The sequence below is a fragment of the Drosophila obscura genome, unplaced genomic scaffold (genome assembly GCF_018151105.1).
Source record: "Drosophila obscura isolate BZ-5 IFL unplaced genomic scaffold, ASM1815110v1 contig_4, whole genome shotgun sequence".
In the NCBI taxonomy this organism is placed as follows: domain Eukaryota; kingdom Metazoa; phylum Arthropoda; class Insecta; order Diptera; family Drosophilidae; genus Drosophila; species Drosophila obscura.
Window position 1 is genome coordinate 5574761 of NW_024542828.1, and position 25449 is coordinate 5600209.

Consider the following 25449-nt stretch of genomic DNA (forward strand, 5'->3'; position numbering starts at 1 on the left):
GCTTGCTGTTTGCTACAATTATTTAAATTGTGTGGAAAATATTCATCAACAAGATGGATTTTTTATGAAATTTTCCATTCATTTCTTGCTGTTTGTTTTTCGTTTTGTAAACAGTTCAAAAAAAAGCCGCCATTTTTAATGTATTTATCTTTTGCCAGAGCTTTAATTAAAATAATTAAATATGTTTTTGTTTTCAATTATTAATTTTTGAGCCATTTTTTATTTAGTGTGAATTTTTCGTGTTTTTTCTTTCCATTTTTCTTTTTGCTTTTCATTTTTATTTTATATGTTTTTTACTTGAAGTAAATAATACCACAATTTATTTGAATTTTCACTAGAATATTTACAATGCAGTAAATAAAATTATACTGAGCTGCTGTTCAACGATACGTTTTTTACCGATGGGGAATGATTTTTGTCCTGGAGGATAAAAAAATCCATTACAAACGAAAAACAAAAGGGATTTACATTGGAAAATATTTCAAATGGGGTGAATGGCAACATTTATCGATGTGATAGCTGAAGCGTTCCTGCATAATACTTCAAAATATATAGGATAGCCCTATTTAATCGGATCCATCTATCAAACAAAGAGTTTTATGTAATTTTCAAGGCATAGTACTGCAAGATGTCAACGCAGGAAAGTAGAAAGGTGTTTTGTGACTGCGAATAGTGAGAATGGCAAAATTACGTGAAAGAAAAGAAGCTGCATCGGTGAAAAAGTTATCGTGCAACAGCAGCGCTAATAACAAATTTTGTTCTATTCAAAAAATGATTTCTTTTGTGCTACACTTAACTAACAAATTGTATTTTATAGCTTGATTATTATTCCCATATATATATATGTATATAGTATATATGTTTCACAACAGATCTAGCGAGTAACTAAACACAGATTAACTATATTTACAGTTTCCCTTAGTCCCTAAGTTTTCGCTACAGTAATTTCTTGATTTCTGTTTTGGGGTTGGTTTTTCCTATGATTTGTTTTAAGTTTTTTTCTTAGCCTATGACTAAACAGAGATTAGGTGCAGTCTAGTAGTTTTTGTTTTGTTTTTGTTTTTCCATAGATTTCTCAATCGGAAAAATTCTTCTCATCGGAGAAGCGCACATGATGCTGCTGCTTGAGACGCGGGCCACGACCACCTCCTGATCCTGATCCAGTGCCAGCTCCAGCTCCAGCTCCATGCGGTTTAACAATACCGCTTCCATTTCCAGTTCCGTTTCCCCTGCCGCTGCCAGTGGCATTTCCGGTTGGCAGTGTTGGCGACATGGTTGCCGATGTGGTTGTTGATGTGGGCGAGGATGAGTTGGTCCACTGCTCATCGCAGGAACAATAGCCCCTGGCCACATCGCCGCCCTCCAAAGCCAAAGCATGCATCTCCCGCTTGAAACGCAACTTCTTTAGCTGCTGCTGCTGCTGTTGCTGCTGCTGACGTTGCTTGTGGTCAGTGGATGCCGCTGATGATGGTATTAGTAGTGCTGTTATCCCATTGAGTTGGCTGTCATCTGGGGCAAGGGCTTGGGCTTGTAGCAGCTGCTGCTGTGGTAGCTGCTGCTGTGGTGCCACCTGCTTTGGTTCATAGAAATCCTCGGGCGTTTCCGCACGCAGAGTTTCTATGGAGCTGCAAAAGGAACACAAAAAACAGAGTTGGAGATTTTCCATTGTAAAATCACTAATTCATCATGTGTTTTTGCAACCAATTTAAGTTGAGTAAACAAACAAATATATCATATAAAATATATGTTATGTATATGTATGTACGAGTATAATGACGTGGTTAAGCATATGGAAATTATCTGCCATAAATATTCATGAATTATGCGATAGTTTGAGAGGCGTGGGCAGGGAGGGAATATTAATTGCCATTCTCTAATTACAAATGATACATGGGTGTGTGGAAAACGGATACATGGTTAAATTACAAATATATTGGCACTGGCCACAGGGGATCCATGCAGATCGATGCACAGCAAAGAACTTCTTCTAAAAGGACATCTAGAAATCTTTCCTCCCGTCTACTCCTTCTGGCCGTTGCAGCCATCAACGTTTATGACTTATCCGCTAAGCCACTCATGCCCCCAAGCCACACAGCTAGTGGCACTGTCGTATCTTCAGTCACATGATGCATACGAGTATCTGTTCTATGGTAGCATTTAGCTCCATTTGGCTGGAGTTTCGCTGATGCTGATGCTGACGCTGATGTTGTTTTTCCACCTCTGTTCTCATGGTCATACACTTCATTGCGCTCTGGTTGCTATTTTCCACTTTTGCCAGTTTCCATTCTGCCGTTTTGTGTTTGGTTTAAAATTCAACGGAAAATCTTGTACAGCACAGCAGCAGCAGCAGCAGCTGTAGCTGCATACCATATTTATTCTGCTGCTGCTGCTTCTTCATTTGCTTTTACTTCTTCTTTACATTCCTCTTTTTCTACAACTTTTCCTACTACTTGCTGCGCTTCTACCTCTCTTCTTTTTCTACTACTTGCTGCTGCCTCTCTTCTGCATCTGGTTCCTCCCACAATCTCCAGCTTTTTCTTCTTTCTTCGCCCACCACTGTTTGTGTTTTTTTCTACCCTGTGGCAGCAAAGAAATAAAGGGTATATTTTGTCACTCTAGCGCCTTGGTAACATATAGAACTATGGTCCTAAAATAAATGTTATAAGCGTAGATTATATCTGCACAAACATTTTGAAAACCAATCAAGGCACTACATAAATAAATTCCTAGTGAAACCTACACAATATTTGCATTAGAGGCTATCAAAGTAAGGGGTAATCATAGGGTCTAAGACCCTTCCTCTTACGAGTACATTTCTTCCAACATTTTTTTAAAGTTTTTTTTCTAGCGTTTGGTCTCTCCTCTCTCCTGTGCGTGCCCATTTGCAGTGCAGTACAGTAAACTCCGGTTGGGCGAGAGAATTTATGCAAAGAAAGCGAAAAGTGCAAAGTAAAGTGCAGTTTGCGAAAAATGCGCGGCTGCCTTTTGTTTTGCCAGGCTCTTTGGCTGGGCAGCAGGGGGGGGGGGGGGGGGGAGCACTGGATGCAGGCTTAACGGTGAGAGTGGTTGCAGGAATAGAGTGAGAAATAAGGGTTAAGGCGGAGGAGGATGCTGCCACAGTTGAGCGCACAATTTGGCGCAGATTGTTGGCTGGGGAGCAACGAAGAGGCGCACCGGCTGTGGCAGTAGAGTGAATGGATGGGGTGTACAATGTAGGTGGTCGTCAGTGTGCTTAGACTTGACTTGGAAGAGATACCAAAAACTACACACAAGAAGTAGCAGAGATACCAGAAGCGGCAGGGACACTGGCACTGCCACTGCCACTGGCAGCAGCAGCAAAATGAGTGAACTGAGTAATGCGCGTAATGCAAATCGTGGGCTACAATGTGTGCAGGGGAAAGTCCCCCATCCGCCCACTCTTTCACAGTTGACTAGCAACAGCTGAGGGGTGGGATAAAGAGAGTAGTGCCAGGGCTAGGGACCATCATTAACGTATTACGCGCATGTTTGTGCAGCCACTTTGCATATCTTTCGCGGCAGCTACCGAAAAGCAGGGGGGGGGGGCGAAAACTAACTCAAGAAATAATAAACATTAGTCAAGTGTTGAAACATTTTTGCGCTCAGGTTCATAAGCTCATTATCATGCCCCTAGCGACAGGTGCGCAGTGGAAATCACTAGACCCAAAACGAGTGAGCATTCAATGAATTAGCGCTACCAATTTGATTGATATCATTACAGCTAAATAAGTAAATTAGCCTCCACAACTGCTATTAGATATTCTAATACTCGAATACCTTATTCACTTTTCCGCTGGAGCCGCTCTGGGGTTGGTTGCAACTTGAAAACTTTTGCGCTAATTACACAACACATTCAGCCCACAGGGATGCGGGTGTGTTTCCCTTACAGAGTGTGTGTGTGTGTGCAAAATTGCATAAAGTTTTCACCGCATTCGCTGCAAACTTTCACCCTGTTTTGCGAAATATTGTAATTCCCCAAACTAATCACAATCGATGGCAGGCGGCATGGCATGGCAGGCGCACATCAGGGCAAGTGGGAAAACCAAGCAGAAGCCGCATTTAATATATAATTTCCTTGGGAAATTTACACTCGATTTATGTGTTGACTCAATTGATTAGTGGATACGACTACTCGTAGTCGTACAAGTACAAACAACTAAATTGCAATTATTAATGTTTGCTTCCCTGAAAATTAATTGGAAATGCAGGCCATAATTTCAACATTTCTCAAATAGTTTCTGGTGATGCTGCTGCTGCTAGATTTGGCTCTTGTTTCCTCAATGGTTTGTAGATTTCGTTAAGGATTTTCCATTGGTTAAATCCTTAAATTATGTTGCTCAAATTCTGTTCGGTTTTGGTTTGCGTTTCGTAATCAAAGAAAAAGCCTGTGTTCTGTGGCCTGGCTCTCTCAGGCCGCACAAACTCCCTTGTTGGCCGGCTGGCCCGTGTGAATCCACCCACAACTTTTGCCTTTTCTGCTTTTCCACTCCACTCGCAAAAAGTCTCAAGAACCTTTTGATCATAATTTAAACAACTGCCAAAAATATTCAACAACCAAGCAAATAAAATGCGAAACGAAGGTGGGTTTGGTTTCGTTTCGTTTTTTGTGTTGGGTCTACGAATGTTTTGATGCCCTTTCAGTATGCTGATTGTTACCATGGATGTCATTCAAAAACTGGCTGGTATTTCTTTTTTGTGCTTTGCATTTTGTCTAAAAAAAAATTCTGTATGTTTTTGTATGCCCTCTGTGTTTATGATAATTTGGTGCCCATCATGTTTTTGCCTTTTTGCCTGATAAAAAACCATAATACCTGCTGATTAAAAGGGCATACGAGATATGCGAGGGAAACTTAAACAACAGTTGTTGGGCACGGGACCCCAAAAGGAAGTAGAGTGGCTAAAGGAGCAAAAGAAGGGAGAGAGGGATAGAGAAAAGCAAAAAGAAAAGCAAAAAAAAAAGAAGAATGTAAAATTAATGTTTATTGCGCTTTTAACACATATACACTTCGACACGCCCCCGTCGTCGCCCTTTTGCCGTTGGCCCGAGACTGTGGGTGTGGGTGTAAATTTACATAAAAGTTGCCATTTGCCGTTGGCCCCCTTTCACTTTAGCTGGCAAGGAAAATTGCATTTTCCACGAGCGACCAGCAACGCGTACAGCATACAGCGTACAGCGCACAGAGCACAGAGCACAGAAATGTTAATCAGCTAAAAGTTAAGGAAGCTGCGGAAAAGGTGGAGTGAACCCACACCCCAACCCACACTGTAGGTAGAAACAAAAAGCGAAAGAAATGCAAATTTAATTATATGCCACGTGAAATAGTGGCCCCTGACCCACACACACACACAAACAGACACAACACATAAGTACAAAGTGGATACATGCGAGTGTATATGCACAACGATATGTAAATGGCAACGGCGCAGCCAGATGTGGCAGCCAAAAAGTGGACAGCAGATAAAAATGCTCTTTGGGCAAGTAAGTGCCCTTCCACAGTCCCCCATTCAAGTAGGTTGATCTTTTTGGTGTAAGGCTTTGGGCTTTGCGATTATCTGCCAGGACAATCAGCAGCTGCTTGAAATAAAATCAAATTAGAGATTCATTTGCGCCATTCAGTGTGTGTTTTTTTTTTTTTTTTGGATATGTTGCACTTTTTGGCAGGATTTTATAAGGTTTTATATGCCGCCTGTAGTTGAAGCTTTTTAGGTATCTGCAAATTCCTTAGGGAAAGCAAATTTTACGCCTTCGAAACGTGGAGATATTTCTGTATAAAGTGCTGCAAATAATATCAGTATATTTTTAATTTCTCTTTATAAATATAATCAGCAGAGTATTCGGCAGGAAAGGAAACGCTGATATTAATCTGTTTTCCTGCCTTGAAAATTTCTTTAATTTTTTTACATTTATAGTTTTCTGCTGCATTTTCTTTAACGATTATTTCTCTTGTATGCCTTAAATGCTGAAGACTCTGCTGAATATATTTGCTGGCAGAGTTTTCGGCTTTAGTGTCAATAAAACGCAGAAACCTGTTGAGATTTTATGATCCATAATTCCGCAAATAACTTCGCCTTCGACTTCGTATTTTGGCTTGTTTAATTAACGTTTCTCCGCTTTGCTGCTCGTTCCGTATAGGCTGTTGTTGTTGTTGTTGTTATTGTTCCTGCTTTTTGGCTGTTGTTCCAAAACTCTTCTTAACTGGTAGTTAATAAAATTTTAACTCACTTTTTTTTTTTGGTTTGGCCACCTTGCAGTTTTAATTTGTGTGTGTTGAGCTCAAATTACGAGTACTCGGTACGATAAATTAGTTTTGGGGGCTGCTCTCAGGTTTCAGGTTGCATGCCGCAAATTACCTTGCCACCACAGGCACCCCAGGAACACCAGCCACCCGGTTATGGTCTGGCCTGCTGACTCTCTTTTCTATATAATTTTGTTTTATATTTTTTTGCATTTTCTTCATGTTTTTCCATGCCACTGACTGGCGACATTTCCGTTCCACCTTGGCCCATGAGAGCCCATGAGCAGCCCATGAGCAGCATGTGCGCTCTTTCCTTGCCTTTTATTTATATTATTTATGCTTTATTTTTAAGGAAATGGCCAGAGAGGGAGAACATTTTTCGCAGCTGAATGTTTGACATGCCGTTTGTTATTTTTTGATCAGAGACCCCGGTGTGCGTACCTTTTTCTCCTTTTTTCTTCTTTTTTTTGGGATGCCTTTAAAAGGGTTCCACATGTTTGCCATTTCATAGCATTCGCCCTCTCATTTGGCGAGGGACCTTAAATTGGTAGTCACTTTGAGTTTTGTGTCGTTTTTTTTTTTTTGGGAGAGTGTAGAAATAATACCATACCAGAAATATTTTGGAAATATCTTCCTTCATTTTGCGGTGATGGCAAAGCTCACGTTTGCCCACTACTTAACACTGGCGCTGAAGAAGTTGGATCCTCCCACCGAATGGGAGGATATTGTGGAGTTTGTCTTAATCACATTGGATTGCACGTGGCGACAGAAGTATTTCACCAAGCAATTGCAAAAGGCCCTCGATGTGGGCCTGCGTTTCGGCATTATACGCGAAATGAATAATAAATATTATCTGTATGAATATGCGAAGGTCAATGCGTGTGGGGAAATTACATACAAGTTTACACAGAATCCCCTGAGTTCTGAGTACAAGGAAATGAAAGAGAGGCAGAAGGAGGAGGAACAGGAAGAGGAGGAAGAGGAACAGGAAGAAGAGGAACAGGAGGAACAGGAGGAACAGGAGGAGCTGGTTAAGGTTAAACGCACAAAGAAGAAGCAGGTCAAGAGCATCCACAAAAAGTCGAAATCAACTAAGAATAAATGCCGAAAATGAAGACAAAATAGAGTGCATCGGATGCATCTCTCGTTATTATTCAAATAAAATTGCAGTGTGTGTGTGTGTGTATTTTATGTACGCTTAATCCTTATGTTCGACTCGCCCCCCTTTGCAGGTGTACTTACCCCTCTGATGACTATAAGTCCAACTCAAAGACCGATACCTATCAGACGCGCATCTCATCGATGGCCGCCTGTGGCACTTGCTGCTGCTGCTGCTGCTGTTGCTGGCCGACCATGCCTTGGCCGGAGGAGGTGGTCATGACCATGCCCTCGCCACCGTGCTGATGCACCAGGTGCACACCCGAATGATTGTGCGTGTGTGTGTGGTGGCCGGCGCCCTTTGAGGAGCTGGGCGCGCTGCTTACCCCACTGCTGCTGCTGCCGCCGGAGGGTGTTTGATCCAGCAGTACACCGCCCCCGGCCACGCCCATGGCCGAGTTATTGCTGCTGCTGTTGGTGGTCGTTGATGAGGCAGTGCGTAGCGGTGGGCGTGGTCCGCGTATATGATGCGACGGCATTCCGGTCAGAACATTTCCATTTGCCTGATGTTTGCCCGATTGTTGTTGCTGTTGCTGTTGTTGCTGCTGTTGATATTGCTGTAGTTCTGCAAGTAACAGAGTGGGGGGTTGGGGGAGAGAGAGAGAGGGCAGAGCGATGTAAGCTACTTATGTACGTTCATACGTTATGCATATGTTGGCATATTATCAAGCAAATGTTTATTGAAAGGCAGTAGTTGTATGTAGTATTAGGAGGTAGCAGGGAGAGCAGGAGGCAGGAGAGCGAGCAGCAGCAGCGGCAGCCTCCAACAAAAGTCAATTTGTAAACAACAATGTCAACCATTAAACACACATGCTCCTCCACACATGCTCCTCCTTCACCTCCTATCATCGAGCCATTGGCATCCATCGTTCTCATGAAGAGCAGCGGCGCCAGAATTGCGAGTCATCAGAGTTGGTTGCACTTTTTGTTCCATTGAATTGGCCTTGTATGTATGTATGTGTTTACATATATGCTATGTAGTAGGTTTCCTTTCAGAAGCCAGAGCCCAGTTTATCAGTTAAGACTGATAGCACTGAGAGAAATAGGAGCACGGCGTAAAGAAATCAACAAAAAGCCCTCAAACTCAACGTATTAGGTAATAATTATCTTATTTACTGACTGACTATGGCCACGAGTCGAAGGACAAATAAACGGAGGGAGTATGAAATATTGAACAATTTACACTGGTCTACAGCAAAGACTCTCTGCCTGCGCGCTGCTATTGCTCTCTCGGTCTCTCCACAGCGAGGCTCAAAGAATGAAGTCAGGCAAAAACGAAGACTGTGATCGTACGAACTGATTACCGAGTACCATCGAGAGTACATACATAGAGAGAGCTCCAGTTCGAGCAAACTTTCATTCATGGCTGCTCTTTGCTCTTTTTCTTTCAGTGCAGTTTCACAGCGCCCCCCTTTGTCACCTCTTTGTCTGTGTTGATTTTTAGCTTTGGATGTCGTTCAACTTGTCGCCTCGTCTCGCAATGCAAAAGTGCAAAATGTGCAGAGCCATTGACGCGTCTAATATTTCGATGCTCTACCTCCCCCCCCCCACACCCACTATCCTTTTCCCTTCTTTTTCCTTCTATTACGATGTGTGTTTCTGGATAGAACTAATTTGTTTGCCTTTCGCTCTGGTTTCTATAGACACAATACAGTTTTATTGGTGTGCTGGCAGAAAAGAACAGAGAAAAGGACAGAGAGGGCAGGCAGGGAGAGAACGAGATCGGTGCAGTAAATGACGGAAATGAAAACATGAGAAGTCTAGTCTGTGCTCTAATAAAAACTGACGAACAGTCGAATAAAATCTTAATACTTGATGGGATTGCTGAGTGGGTTCATTGAGTAGCTCACGAAGTTCATTCAGAGAAGGATTTTAATAACGTTTTGGCAGGTAAAAAACAGACACTTAAGGGAGTATATTTTCGTAGAGGATTTCCCACGCAGCTGAGACTTATTTAGGGACTGCCATAAACTCCATCCCAAAATGTTATTTCGTAAGTGTTTAAGCAGCTTTTTCGTGTGACAAATCTTTATAAAATTAAACGAAAATTTTCATTACTCATTCAAGGCTTGATGTCCCTGCTCAAGCCTGCCAAACACCAAACCCCTAAGCCATAATCCCTGCGCCCAAAAAACCGACTTTCACTAATTAGAGGAAATACATTCAAGGCGAGTGAGTGGGTTGGAGCTGGGCTTTCTGTTGCCCTTTTTGGTTTTTATGTTTATGGCTTGGACTTTACCCCCGGCAGGGATTTTGTGCGCAAGTCAAGTGGCCGAAACATGGACTACGTCTACGACTATGCCTAAGAGAGCATTCAAAGTGAAATGTACCGGATTATGGTGCTTTCTTTTGGGCTTTTGAGTGGCAGAGTCGTCCGGGCTACAGATCAAAGCAGAGAGACCAACCATAAGTCCCAGGGTCTGCAAACTAAGGGCATAACTTCAGCCAGCACAAAAACAGATAGAGAGAGAGAGAAAAGTGCGTCATGCAATTTCCCCAAGGATTTGTTGCGGGGGGGCCGGCGGTCGGCGGACCATCATTTATGAATATAAAATTAACAAAACCCTGCGTATGCGTAATTCGCAATGAAAACCACCAAGCCCCATGGACACCCCCTGGACACGTGTGTGTGTGCGTGTCTGTATGGTATGCAATAAATTTTCAATTTCCATAGCTAAGAGCGAGGAGTCCCGAAAGCAAATCTAATTTATATGCACACATCACTTATACGCACTGTATTGCAATTACAATGCAAATGCTGCAACAAATGCGTATAATGCGCCATCGAAAATACCATTACAATCAACCCATTCCATCCTCACTGTACCCCACTCCCCACTGTACCCCACTCGCCACTCGCGCCATGCCACGAAATAATGCAGTCGCAAAATGTTGCCCGAAAAATGTTGTTCCGCTCAAACGGATGTTGATTAGTATGAAATGACAAGACCGGAAATGCCTGCCCCGCATCCACGCATCCCCTGTGCATAACTCAAGCGTGCAAAAGTGTAAAACAGAAATGCCAGCCGCATGAAAACTCACTTAAACCGCCATGAACATAGCGGAGGGGGATCGTGAGACCCAGTGCAGGGGGATGTCAGTGGAGTGCAACCACTCAGCCATGCTGTGGATATTGTGGCCCCCAACTAAGTGGACACACAAGTGCAGCCAATGGTCCTGTCTAAGTGGGGCGCGCCCGTTTGTTGCATTAATGAGCCTCGGAATGGAGCCCGCACCGCCTGAATTTATTGCTGAATTTTTGCCATTTCCTTCGTGACAGTGGGTGGATTTATAAAAAAAAAAATATATGCGCGTACCATACTTATTGGGGAGATCTAATATAGAGGGGGAGTGCGACAGAGATGATGTACTTGCATGGAATTTATGGTCAAGAGATAGTGAAGGGTGCACTTAATGACTCTGCCATCGAAATGAAGAGCGGTGCAACGTGCTCCCCCATATGGGGATTAGCTGATTTATGCTAATGCCAGAAGGAGAAGCAAGGCAAACATATGGGCTATGAAGGATTAGAAGATTAGCAGAGAAAACAAGCAGTAAACGATTTAAAAGTAGAAGCAAAAGCTGTTTTTGTATCTGATTTCTGTAGCTCTTATTGGGGAAAAGTAAGCCCTAGAGCACACTTATCCACCATTTCCCAGACGATTGATTCTCTTTGGTTTAACTAGAAATCTGACAAATTGTTTTTTAACTGCCAAATTTAACTGAACTGAAACCTAAAATGGCTTTCAAATTAGCCAACATTTAGGGCAGCATTTAAATGCGACCGCTCGCTCCCCACCCCAAAAACAAAAGTCACAGATTAGCATACAATTTAAAGCATTTCAATCAAACATAAATCACAGCAAGACACTCACAATGGGCACACTGGACTTTTAACCTGCAGGATCTCTGGCAAAAGGTACGAAATTGTGCGTAGTAAATCAAAGGAGGATACGTAGCAGAGAGAGACAGGCAGAAGCAGGTTGCCAGAGTGAGAGAGGAGTACAAAGAGCAGCTTTGGAGCTGTGGAAGCAACAGCATAAAAAATCTATTTCTCAAAATGCAATCCAATGGAATCTCAATCCGTAACAGGAAATCGAAGGGGACGTCGGGGGGCACAGGCAGTGTAGCGGTAGCGGAAATTTATGTGCGTCTATTTAGCATTGAGTTAGAAGAGCAGCGCGGAAGCGGAATTGAGCGCACGAACGAGCAAAAATTTAGTATACGCCAGCGTGCACTCAAGCAGCTCATGCGTGTTCGAAAATACCCTTACAGCCAAGTGGATGGGTGTTATTATCCAAAAAGCATATGTTTTTTGTTTGATGTGCAGTAAAATTCGGCTGTGGCAACCAGTGTCCTTTGGTGACTCATTTTCTATGTCAAATTTTCACTAGGTTCTGCAAAGGGTATCTTTATATTCGACCCACCAAAAACAGACCTCTCCTTCATGTTCAAGCTAGTTTGTGTGTGTGTGTGAGTGAGCAGCACAATTAAATTGGATTTATGGCGCGCATGATTGCAAAATGAAGTTAATGTGCATACAAATACAATCGGTGGGGCAAGGGGAAGGGAAGGGGCGCCAGTCCTGGGTAAGAAAAATGATGTTCGAACTTTGATGCTGGCCAAAGCGAAGCGGAAATCGTACCTTGTTTGTCATGTCATCAATAATCGAGCAGGATGCGTGAAGGGTGCGGGGACGGGCACGGGCACGGGCACAGAAAAGTAAATTGAATGAGAATATTAAAAAAGGGAAAGTATTACGACATGCGTCTGTCTGCGTTCCACGGAAGTGCCAAGGAAATGAACGTCCCACACATATTTCAGCTACCAGCAAAAGTTGAAGCAGAAGAATGAAGAATGCCAGCCAGCCAGCCAGCCAGCCAAACCCCGCTGAAATATTTATGAGCTGCCCAGGCCAGAGCCAGAGCCCAGGCTCAGGCTCAGTCCATGGGCCATTCCATTGAAATATTTATTAGTCGCTGTCGTCGTCACAGGACTCTCTCGCTCTCGCTCTCGTTTTCGTTCACGTTCACGTTCTCGGGTTTAATGTTAGTTTATGCAATAGTTTTGACATCTTTGACAAGAGAGAAATTCATCCTAATTGATTGATGACAAATGGCCACCAGCTGGTGAGAAAGTTATCAGCAAATATGCAATCCATTTATCTTGGAAGCTGTGAAAGTTCATTGAAAACTTCCAAGTTATCTTTTCAGCAAAGAAAGTCCTTTAATTGTGTGCAGAACTGAGGCAATGACAGCAGGAAATAAGGAAAATTTAAGTGACGAATGGCAGTAGAATTGATGCAAAAACATTTCATGGCCAGACCACAGAAATATTTCGCTTTAACTGAAGTTTTGTGTCGCCAATAAAAACGACCCTTCTTCTTTGCCTTGACCACTAAGGGGGCTTCGAGGAGTATTGTATGGCCATCTACATTTGCCTTTTCTGCCAGCCCCTTTTGCTGCCATGGGGCAATAAAATAATATTGTCTTATCTCTAACTATGTGCGCAATGCACAACAACAATAGAAGGGACAAATGCGGAAAAAAGTGCGACAACTATTTTTCGGTAGGGGAGAATATCAAAGCAAAGCAAAGCAGCAAAGACGAAATAATAAAACTAAAGAAATGAAAGAGGGGCTCACCAGGAATAAGCGAGAGAGAGGTGGAAACACAATGCGATGACGGACGCCCTTCGATGGGCATCGAATAATGTTTTGCTTTGCTTTGCTTTGGTTTTTTTTCTTCTGCTACGGAGAAGTAGAGGCACAATTTTTTGTCGGTTTTCTGGCAAACGGCAAACATATGTATGCTGATGGAATGAAAGCAAATGGTGTAAGGGAAATGGTTTGCAGAGGACCAGGACTTGCAAATAGATTTTTCATCATTTTTTTTTTTTTTCTTGTGTGTGTCTCATACCCACACAAAACACTTTTTGTGTATTGTACTACCCTCCTACAGTCTCCGTTTTTGCTGCCTTTCACTCGCACTGTGCAAATTTCAATAATAACATTTGTATGAAGCTGTTTATGTCCTGGCCGTGGCTGTGGCGGTGGCATCGTCTGACTGTTGTTCTGCGGTTCTGCCGCTGCCTGTCGCTGACAATGTGCCTGACAATCATGTCACGTCATGTATAAGGTGGCACAGTGTCCCCCTGCCTCCTCCCACCAACCACATATCTTATGCTTCGGTCATATATTCCTTTCGCCTTTTCTCTTCTACATGTTTGTGCCGCTTAACAGGCAACTCGCGTTTGCCTTTTGTTTGCTGCCTTATTTTTATTTTTTTTTATTATATTTATGCAGTCTCTCACCCACCCCCTCCCCCCATTCCACACACATGTCAGCAAAAATCGTTTACGCTTCATTGTTTTTACTCAATTTCGATGATTTTTGTTCCACCCAGTATCCTACCCTACCCTCTCCTCTTTGTCCCCATTTTTAGTATGGAAAAGTTGTCGGAAAAGCTGAATAAATTGAAAAGTGCCACAAAAACAGATATGTGAAATAATGCCTTACTTTGAGTGCTTAACGCTGGGCTACAAAGAAGCTCAAAGCTCTGTCAAAAAATTGTAAAAATGTATGAAAAATGATTAAGGAAACATCGCACAAAAAAACAGTAACAAAAAAAATGCTGACTGTGGATTTTTATCGATTGAATGGACCAAAAAAAAAAAGAGAAAAACTTCTCAATGCCAGAGCTTAGTTTTAAGTCTCTAATCAAATTTTTGCCGAAAACCAAAAAGTTTTTTGTGTTCTGCTACATAATACGCAGGAATTTCCAATTTCTACGAAAAAGTAGGCAACACATTTTTCCATTCACTTTGCATTTCCCCTAGAATGAACTTTTGTGCGGTGTGTGTCGGATGTGGGGGCTGTGGGGTGGGGTGGTGGGTGTCAGGGTGTGTGTAAAAAGCGGATAAAGCTTTTTGTTTGATGATTTAGTAGGGGACTGGGGCAAAGGTATTCTGTTATTATTAAAGGATGTTCAGGAGTATTAGAATAGTATTTTTATGGGGATTATGGTAGTATTATACTAACAGCAGTGTCGTATTATTATTCTAGAATGTAGGTTTTTTTTTTCAGTATGTTTTCGGGTGTTTTTCTACTACTTTTTAGTGCAGTTTTCTCTGGAAAATATAAAGTCTCTTAATGCAATTGAAACCTCAGTTCTTTCTACTCTTTAAATAAAGATATCTTTGGTATATATCTTTTATTAAATGATGTAATTCTGACAAGTGTGTCAGCACTTCAAAGCATATTCAAGCTCAACGTGAAGTCCGACTAAATTATGAAATCTTTTGGCAAATATATCGACAAAGTCCAACACACAAATATAAACGAAACCCAACTTAAACTAATGAGGCATTTATATAGCTGCCGTTGAACAATGTCAGCAAATCTCAGTTAATCCAGCAACCTTCGTCTGCGCTGCTGCCAGTGCCTCCGGAATGTGCCACTGCCACTTGAGTGGCACAAATCTCAGAGCAAACATTAATTACGCAAGGATTTTCGGCATCAGACAGAACTTACCGCTGACTTTAATATTTATAGTGTCCTTTTTTCACAGCTTTAATAAATAACTCGACGGAGAAAAAATACAAGGAAACACGAAAGAAAATTGAGTGAGTGTGGGGAGTGGGGTGTGGGAAGATGCTGAAAATATGCGCCCACGCATAATTATATGAAAATTCGCAATAATTATAAATAATGCAGAGAGCGCTCAAAATGCCAACAGAGAAAACACTCGCCGCTTCCGACAACGTTGCCACCTGAAAGGCAACACCAGCAGCAACAATAACAACAGCAGCAACAACGACATCAAACGACATCATCATCATCATCATCATCATCATAATAATCAGTGGCAGCAGCAGCAGCAACAACAATGGCAGGGGCAACAACAACATCAAGTGCCACTCCCCACCATCTTCTACTTAACCAAGGCGAAATTTCCGCTTCCGTTAAGGCGCGAGCGTAAAATTAAATCATCTACGAACACGAAAATATTCTATGCAAATCCAACAAAAAATAGAAGAAAAATGTGATGGAAAATGTATATTTGGCTCATATTTTCAACGCCCCACCCCCCTCAAGCACCCACCCCAAGCATCCGCTTTCGCTTGTGTTATTTTTCCAGCTTTTCAGCCATTATCGACCAGCAATTAGAGAGCGAGAGCCAAGTGCCGAGAGTGCTGACAAAATTGGGAAGAAGTGCATAGACCTGCTCAAGTAGCTAAAAATTGGATTCCGATTCCCTGGAGCTTGGAAATTGGTTCTGTGTGGAGTGGCCAGAGTGAAAAGAGTGATTTGAAAGTGCAAATGGAGTGAAAATTGTGTGCCAAATTTGTGATTGAACAAATTTAATTGATTATGGCTTCAAATGAAACTTGGTAATTTCTTGAACAGCTTTTCCGGTATTTTATGTAGTACTTTTCTGGTATTATCTCTAGCATCTCTCTCTTTCAATTACTTTTTTGTAATTTTTTATTTTATATTCATAGGAATTTTTGATATTTTTAGAGCACTTTTTCTAATATTTTCCGGGTCTATTTTTAGAATTCTTCTTGTATTATTTTCCTATTTTTTCTAATATTTTCCGGGTTTATTTTTAGAATTGTTTTTGTATTATTTTCCTATTTTTGTTGTTGATATTTTTCTGTTATTGCCTCTTTTGTGTGGTGTAGCAGATTTCATATATTTAATTGTTTAATCAAAATCTATAATTGGAAAATACAGATATGTGTTCCCCCCCCCCAAAAAGCTTGACATATTTCAATTTATAAATTTCCCCCGCTATTCCCACAATTCAAATTTATTTCTGTATAAATTATACGTCAATGCCAAAAGCTGGACAAATCTATCTGCTGGCTGGCCTCTCCTTGTTTATTTTCGATGATCAACCCTAATTTGTTTATGGTAAATGAGAGGTCCGCTCCCCTACCCTCTTCACAACTGCCAGTGGCAGGTATATTTTGTTATTTGAAAAAACAATTGCTACGTATTTTGCGAAAAGCCCCTGCTTTTTTTTTGTTTCGCCTGTGACCAGTAGCTTTGTACGTTTTCCATTTTTGTTATTCCATTTGTTATCGATTTCCTGAAAATTATATTTATGAAACAAATATGTCAACAGCAGGCGCGAGGGCCAGTTGCACAGGCGACACAGAGAGGGGGTTGAGGATTGACGAGGATTTTCCACCGGTGCGGGTTCTGCCATAAAAATCACATAATTCTGCAGAATTTTCCCCGCTCGTATTCTGAACCGCTGGCTTGGTTAATGTTTTCTCATTTTATTGTGCATAAACTAAAAACAACCAACAGTTTTATGCGTTTCTTTCTTTCCTTCTTATTGGTTTAATGCGATTGAAGTGGAGTGGAGCCACTCACAAGTAGAGCGGAGGATTGTTTTATGGCTAACGCTGCCGCTTACCTTTATGGAATAAATGGAATCGCTTTAGATTTGTCTGTCGATTGAAATTGCAAAAATCTTATCATAAAAATCATGTTGTTTCGTGACGAACAAAAAATGGTAATGTGCAAGATACAATCGCAAAAACGAATCTTTATTTCATTTTGTGGGCATGTTTTTCTTCAAGTGGTTCCATAACGACTTCATTGCGTGATGTCTGTGTGTGGGGGGCGGCGAAAAACTGTCAATGTCTGGCACCACCCCCACTCCCACCCCACCGCACCCACCATCATATTTAACAGCTCATCAAGCAAACAGAAGTCTGGAAAAACCTTGGCAATCAGTGGAGCATTAATTTGTACAACAATTTCCGCTGTAGACCCGATGCGGGGCCTTCGGATCTGGAATTAATCCCCATGTCTGGGAGGGGTGCTGGGCTTTCGTTTTGGTCAAAAGTCAAAAGTCCGTTGACCTTCAGCGAAGCGTAAATGTTTTTCTCCCATCGCTCCGCCTCTCCTTTTGATGGTTTGTTTTTTTTTTTTTTTTTGCCTTCTCTCTGGTATTTCGTTATTCCTTTACAATGATTCAATGACACGTGTTAGCCGCCAGCACAAGTTCCTCCCACTCGGACGGACACATGGGCTGATTAGAACAATTTCAATTTTCACGCGGACATTTTCCTCTTTTTTTTTTTGGGATTTTCTGGATGCTTTCTGCAACGTCAGACCTTTCTTCCCTTTATTTTTGGGCACACGAAGGTCATTCGATTTGATTAAGCAATATTTTTCGTTTGTTTGGGATGATTTAGCAGGAAATTTATGTGTGTTAAAGAGCGCTAGTGGTGTGTATAGGAATAGGTATAGGGGGTGGGGGGTGTATTCTTGTGACAGGTCAAACATTCCTTCGTCATTCTGACAAAACAGATGGGCGTGGTAGAAACGGTTTCAGGCCTTAAGTGGGGCATTGAGTTCTGTTTTTTGGGGGCTTAAACAGTTCTGGCAAAACACGACATTTTTGTACATGAAAATAAAACTTTAAAAGTTCTTAAAGAAATGCGAAAATTTCCTTCCTTTAATTGGAAATAATATCGAAATACATTTGCGGAAACACCTGAAAAGTTGAGAAAGTTTTCCTTAAATGGCTGGTTGGCTGGCTAACGAATAATATTTGTTGTTTATTTTATTTTATTTTGGTTTTCCGTTTCAATAATTCCACAGAATTCAATAAAGTTTTGCTCTGGGCGCGGGGGAAGCCACCGCATAAAAGTTTTATTTTAATTTTATTTTATTTGCCGCTGCTGTTTGTGGAATGCAAACTGTATTTGATATTATTGCCAAGAGCGTGAAATTCTCACACAGAAAAATACTTTTCAATCTCAAAATGCATGTGCTTGAAATCGAATAACGAAGAAAACAAGCAGCATGAAAGCAAAGAGAAAGCAGGCAGGAGAGCAGCGAGAGCTGTGAAGAGTAAATGAGGGAGAGAAAAGAGCATGAAGAGCCACGCGGCACGGGCACTTCATAATGAAATGAAATCTTATCAGATTTCAGATCTTGATTGCTACACAGCACCACAATATTGTTGTTGCTGCTGCTGATGCTGCTGCTGTGTGGCAAGCAGCAAAAGGACGCCCCACGCCCGACTCTTGCAACTTTTGGCAGCAACAGCCAATTCAATTGCATTCTCGATTCTGCTGTTGCTGCCACATCTCCTGCTACAAAGGTAAAGTTATTTTTGTGTGTGTGTGGCACTCACCTGTCGTGGGATTGTGTCGTCCTGCGGCAGCCAGACTGAGATTGCGTGGCAGAGTCATACAATCACCGCCACCACCGCCACCGCCACCGCCAACGCCCGAGGAGCCGCCTGCACCCATGCCCGGGTGTCCGCCCACGGGTGCCACGCTGGTGAGCAGAACATTGCCGCGGCTATCCACCAGGGCAGTGCCCCCACCCGCCAGATTCAAGGCGTTTCGCGCATAATTCAATGTTGCGGCATGATGCAGCGTGCCCGATTTGGGGAGCGTCATCATGCCGGGATTGTAGCTGACGCTATTACCGGACACGACAACGGAGCCCGATCCAGAACCGCCTCCGCCTCCGCCACCGCCGCCTGCTCCGCCATTGGCTGAGTTTGAGGTGCCCCGGCCAAAGGTTTGCGTGCCACCGCCTTTGATTTGCATATGTTCCCGCTGCTGTTGCTGTTGCTGCTGCTGATGTTGCTGCTGCTGCTTGGAGCTGGTGCTGTAGGTGACATTGCCCATGCCATCTGTGGCCACCTTTGAGCTTTCGATTGGGCCATTGTTGCCCCCCTGCTGCTGCTGCTGTTGTTGCTGCTGTTGCTGTTGCATGCCCGTGTTCGAGCAGATATGAGGTGGCGGTGGCTTCGCCTCATTTGCCGCTGCTGCTGCCGCTGCAGCGGCCGCTTGCAGCAGCATGGCTGCCTGCTGTCCCGCCTGTGAGTCCTGATGACTCTCCACATCCACAATAACATTCGCGGAGCTCTGCGAGTGCCCCATATGGTAATGGGCGTGCTTGATTGGCTCCGGGGGATACGGCACCTGCTGGTGCATGCTCCGCTGCTGGTATTGCTTCTGCAATGTCTTCACCTCCAGCCGCGTCTTGTCACGCTGATAGTAGACACCCGCAAAGATGAGTACGTTGAGTATCAGCAGGCTGCAGCCAATGGCAATCGTAACGCTCAATGCCGTCGAATAGGCTGCATAGCCGGCCGCCTCGAAGCCCGAGGCCAAAGTGTCCGACGAGGCATTCGCCAATGTTGTTGGGGCAAACACGCCACCACCACCACCGCCGCCGCCGTTCGTATAATTTCCTCCAATTGGTATACAGGTCGTATACATATTGTTGGGCTCCACGGTGGTCACTGCAAAAGAGGAGAAGGAAAACAAGTGAGCGGAGAATGGCATATTAATCTCTTTGCTTATTTTCTTTTCAGGCAGTCCATCGTCGTCCATGGGGTCGTATGAGTAATGTCCTTACTCGTACAACGAATGGGGACGACGATGAGGCCTCCTGTGGCTGCGAAAATATTGCGTCAGGTGACACACAATTTCCACTGCATTTACAAGTACAAGTACAGCACTTTCTTTTGGTTAATTTACAACTTTAAGGCATCGAAATGAGGGCAAATCGATGCGCTTAAGGGTGTTAATTAGAGCCGCTGTCTTAACACTCCCTCCCACTCTTTCGATATCATAAAACGTTGAAAGATTTAACGAAGGAAGTACCGAGTACCACTCTAAGTATATTCGAGTAGGACTCTGATGATTATCTCTAGACTTAACAGTTTTAGCTGCAGCCTTTTTGGCCTTATTTAATGTTCTTTCATGTGCCTTATCCCATCATCAATTCTCTCTGCCATGATGAAGCCTAAGCTCTGGTTAAGAGTTTTCCCAGAACAAAAACGAAAATAAATAAACCCGCACCCACACACACACACACACACATACACTCTCTCTCTCTCTGAATCTCTTTCTCTGTGTGACCTGAATTCCAGTGAAAAATGGGAATAGAAAGTAAAATCAGGTAACAGTCGGTTGCTTGGCGAGAATAAAGCAACATGTGGATGGGTAGGAGGAGGAGGAGGCTTAACCCACGAAAGACTAGGAAAGGAAAATCCCTGGCACTGTGAGGGCTGATTAAGCTGAAAGGGAAATGTCAAACTATCACTGAAAATTGAAATGGTTCACTTAATAAATGTGCCCGACCAACCGAATGTCCTTCGACGGATGGTAGAGGCATCAGCTGAGGCTGCAGAAATATCTAATTTATGCAAGGACATTCCATGAAGCACCCACCCTCCTCGGCACCCTCATTTCCCAGTTTGATTTGATGGCTTGGGGTTGCTCCTCCACTTTTCTCTTCTCTTTCTCTTCTCTTCGTTTATTTTTTTTGTTTTTGTGATTCCACTAATTAAAGCCACATTAAGCAGGGCCCTCGCTTTTCTCTCTATCTCTTTTTGGGTCTCTGTCTCTGTCTCAAGCTCAATGCTTCACAGAGGCCATGTGTCCTCGTAAACATCATTATCTGCTGCTGCCTGCTAGAGGCGGGGGGTTGGTCCTTGAACGCAGAGCCAAACGAAAAGCGAAATTAAAATAAAAATAAAAAGGAATTAAAACTAAGGGAAAAATCACGAAATGCTGCACACAGACTGAAGCAAAAGTATTTTTCGTAGTTGTGCGCAAAATTAAATGCAAAATGGAGCGGAATGATAAAAAGCTTAGTGGCCGAAAGGGTCGAGAAAAGTGCCTCTAGAAGGGGGATTTGCTCCGCAAGAAGGGTTGCCATTTGCCACACACACAAACACCCACAGAGACAGAGAAAGAGGGGAGCCAGCGAGTCTCAAGTGTTTCTTCAGAGTGTAGACAAGTGACAGGTTGAGAGCCACCCACACACACACACACACACACCCACACACAATCATGATTGATGGCTGAGAATTATGTATAGATTGAGAGGCTAATTCCAAATTGGTTTCCTTTCCTTCTTTTTTTTCGTATCCCCACCTGATGGCAAAAGTTCTTTTGTTAACCAAAAATCTTGAGTAAATTAAATGCCACACTTGAATGGAAATTGAAAAAGCTCTCCTGTCTCTCTCTCTCTCCATCCTCAGACTTTGAATGGCAGCTGTGAATCTTCGCACGATTATTGAGAGACAAAGGCAGATGAAGACTGACTGGGGGTGAAGAGATTATTAGGAGAGATTTATTTGGAAAATATTTATGCAAAATACGTGCCACAAGTCTTTAATCTTGAGCACAAAAATTGTGTGTTGATATGCAGAAAATTGAAAAGCAAAACTTGACAGACAAAAATTCCATATCCCACCCGCAACCCCCACACACCTTCTCCATTATCGCCACATCAAACATATCCTCCCCACACTTGATACAAAACAATGCCAAGTGTAGGAAGCACTTGAGTAGGACTCCAAACGACTCTTCCAGTGGAGACTCCAAAACAATGCCAAGACAATGACAAATACACATTTTCCAAGGGGCGAACGGGGAGCGAGCGCCCCAACGTGGGGTAAACCCATTTGTTTTCAAAGACATTTCCACACAGAGCATTTTCCAACTCCTTCAACGTGCTGCAACGTCGTACCTTTGGTGGATACAATGGACCTGAAGAGGGAGGCGCCTTAAGTGGTGCATGTAGCATAGAAAATGGAAATAATTTTATATTCTGGACAGTTGAATAAATGAGTAGGGAAACATGTAAGAACTCCACTTGAAAATGATTGCAAAACTCAATCTAAGTCCCAAGGCAAATGCTAAACATAACTTGTGGCAAATATTAGACACGTTTAGGCATCGATTTGGCGAGAAAGAAAGCCGAAAATTATGGCAGGAAAAGTGTCAGAAATCTGCAACTGAAACAACGAAGTATTTTTTGAATGCTAAGCTGCTTTGTGAGAGAAAAAAGTTTATTATTTTACTCCTCTAAGCTTCATGTTTCAGTTGCCAACCAATTTATCTTCTTCAAAATTCGTTTTTAAACCCATTTAAGCTATAAAAATGTAACTTCAAATAGCTAGCAAATTTTCACAAAAAGATTCTCGAGGATTCCGTCAAAATGAAGACACAACAGAAACATAAACTACGAAAAAAAAACTAAGGAAAAAAACACACACACACACACACACACAAAAGCCAAGCACTTCAATTCCTTGCACTTTTTTTTTCACGCCGCTTGCGACTTAAACTTCGTTGCAAAAACTTGTTTTCCATTTTCACATGGCGTTTTTCTTGGCTTTCAGCTTTCAGTGTGCACGTCTTTCGATTTGTATTTTGTTGCGGTTGCTCGTTCTTGTGGATTTTTTGGCTTTTAGTTGCATATTTCTGTCGCCTCTTTAGAGTCAAAAAAGGGGTAGGAAAGAGAGACAGACAGTGCGGTTGTATAACCAAAGGCAAAGGGACCAGCAACGGCAACGGCGAACGACGAACGGCTAAGGTGACGACGTTGACGACGACAGTTGGAGACCAAGGGGCATGGGGCATGGGGCAAGGCATGGCAGCGGCACAGTTGGCAAAGTCAACGCTTAAATGAAAAGCATGTCAAAGTATGTCGAGTCCATATGACACTGTGACGCTCGGGCTCTCTGTCGCTGAGTCTCTCTGGGTCTCTCTGCCGGTGCCTCGCAGCGTGTCTGGGGCTTTACTCCAATCTAAAATCTCTAGACTCCTCACCTAAACCGCCCACTGATGGGCGTTGTTTTTTGTGGCCTGCGTCCGTCGGCTGTCACTCTGACAGCTGTTTGTCGCATTTCAGGCATTTTATCATCTTCTATTCCCACTTTTGTGTCCGCTCGCTGTCTACTAGATTTTATACCATTCTCCCATTCTCCCATTCTATATTTCTGTCACTCGCCTCCATCTCCATTTCACTCTCTCTCTCTCTCTCTCTCTCTCTTTCTCTCTCTACCTCTCTTCTCTCTGTCGCTTTTCTGTTTGCCTGTAAGTTTGTTTTGATGGGCGGAGGATTTAGTTTTCGCAGCAGCATTTGTTGGCTGTTGGCTGTTGGCTCTGCCCTTTTGCACTAATTGAAATGAACATTTTCTGTTGTCTTTGTGGCTCGCTCTGTGGTCCCAACACTCCCTCCCACCCGCCACCACTCAGGCGACAAGGCCACCACAAGTCATGCTCTCCTGTCCGCTGTCCTGTCGTTCTCTGATGTTCTCTGCTGTTTGTTTCGGTCACAGATTAGTCAGGCAAATTAAATTTTAAAGGCAGCCCCTTCCAATCAATATTAAGTGTGGAAAACCCAGGACAAAAACAAGTATTTTCTACTCTTCCCATAAAGGAAAGAAATTGTCTGAATTTCTGAGGGACAATTTCTCATATAAACAGACAGACAAACGGACATTTGATGTGACTATTAGCTGCCTTGCAATCCCCTTGAATGCATCACGACTCGAAAGATGAAGAGACGGAGAGAGCAAAACGATGCAAAATTGTTATTGCAATTTATTGGTCGTCTCAGTTCTCGACTGATCTACCTGCTGATAAATATTCTCGGATGTCTCGGTAGAATGAAGGACTATAAAAACGGAGACTGCGAGTGATCGAAAAGTGCCACAGCGGGTATATTCGACTGTGCATACACCTTCGCTTCCCATTGCCTGAATTAATTTATATTTTTTTTTTTTTATTTGGCAGTGAGATAAAGGAGTCCTCCCTCGTACAATTGCCACGTCCTGGTCACCCCACTTAGCTAATCCTAATGCATTTTGCATTGGCCAACTTAGCTTACCATAGCGGGAATAGAGGGTAACTAGAGGGGTGTAATGGAGGGATAAGTGTGTGCCATGGGGAGAGGGTCTTGTAGTGGAACTGCGCGAAAGTTTCGCTTAAAATTGACTGTGTCTTAGTTTTGACTTTGGGATAAGCTAAAGGCAGGGACAGCGACAGCGACAGCGACGGTTGAAGTCGCAGAAACAAGGCCACGCCCATCAGGCAGCAGCAGCAGCAGCTCACCACCCACCGCCCCACTACCGCCAAATGCAAGCATTTGATGTTTGAGTTGAATTCTCGCTCTCCCCCTCTCTCTCTCTCCCGAAGGAGTTTGTTTCCCAAGCAACGCAGCTGCTGCCTTGAGTTGCACTTGCCACACACTGTGGGGAGCTGTGGGGACAGTTTATTAAAAAATGGCGAAAAAACATAAAGGAAAAAGCGCGTGGAGCGGAGCGCGCAGGAAAGTTTGCTGTTAATTTGGACTAAGTGTTGAAAAAGTTTTCCACCAACGAGTTTTACATAAACTGGTTTAATGACTTGCCATCCTGAGCTGGCGGATGATACGCTGGGGGGAGGGATGATACCCGAGGAGAAAGCAAAGCAAAGTAACTAGAGAGTGCATTAAAATTATGCGCTATTTGCATTTGTGGCATCCTAGACATCCCAGACTCACTCCAAATTCAACCCCAAAACGAGAAATTTATGCCACAAGCAGAGAGGGAAAGTGGTGGGGGATGGATTGAATGGATGGGGAGCCTCACAAAAAAAGGTTACACACACTTAATACTTGTAGAGATTACAGTTGAGTGCATTTCCAAAAAGTCAGCACTCGGCACAATATAAATTCAAAAGCTAAAAAATCCCCATATTCCATGTCCCCCTGTCCCCATGTCCCCATGTCTCTCATCTGCCATGGCTGGACGTAATTTCAATAAGCAACCGGCCACGGGCCCCCAGCTGGAGGTCCGAGAAGTTCTTTGGGGTCAAAGATGGAAATGTCATGGCACCAAAGAGGGCTGTGGGGCCTGGGAGTCACAAAATGCCAACTTTGCAATTTCCACTTTGCCACAAAAGTGAAGTAAACAGAGGGACTAGGCCCAGGACGACTACGACGACGACGACAAGGCACAAGGCCGAGTAAACACAAATCTTTTGCCTAGCCAAAAAAAAAAAAAATAAATAAAGTGTTGATTTTCCACAGAAGGGGAGAAAAGTAAAAGGAAAGAATAAATAAGAAGAGTTTTCTCGTTTGAATTTCGGGGGGGGAATTCGATCAGAACCAAACATTTATCCGACCACACATGGCGTATGCGTAATATACGAGTATTTCGCTTGCCTCAGTTATTAGGCAAATGTGCACATGTGCGTACACATTTTTGTG

At 43.0% G+C, this 25449-nt stretch overlaps 1 protein-coding gene across 4 annotated transcripts in view; it reads right to left on the reverse strand.

Moving 5' to 3' along the window:
- Positions 1-671: 671 nt before the first annotated feature.
- LOC111073352 (neuroligin-4, X-linked) overlaps positions 672-25449 on the reverse strand; it is a 39053-nt gene continuing 14275 nt past the window's right edge. Inside the window, exons 10-12 of one of the 4 annotated variants that reach the window (XM_041595089.1) lie at positions 18575-19699; positions 7544-7977; positions 672-1591 (exon numbers count right to left, since the gene is read on the reverse strand). In XM_041595089.1, coding sequence (XP_041451023.1) covers positions 1076-1591; positions 7544-7977; positions 18575-19699 — 2075 coding nt within the window. In that variant the 3' untranslated portion in view covers positions 672-1075. Of the gene's footprint in view, positions 1626-7496; positions 7978-18574; positions 19700-25449 lie in introns of those variants that run through there. The other 3 variants (XM_041595088.1, XM_022365653.2, XM_022365645.2) reach the window with 3 other exon arrangements.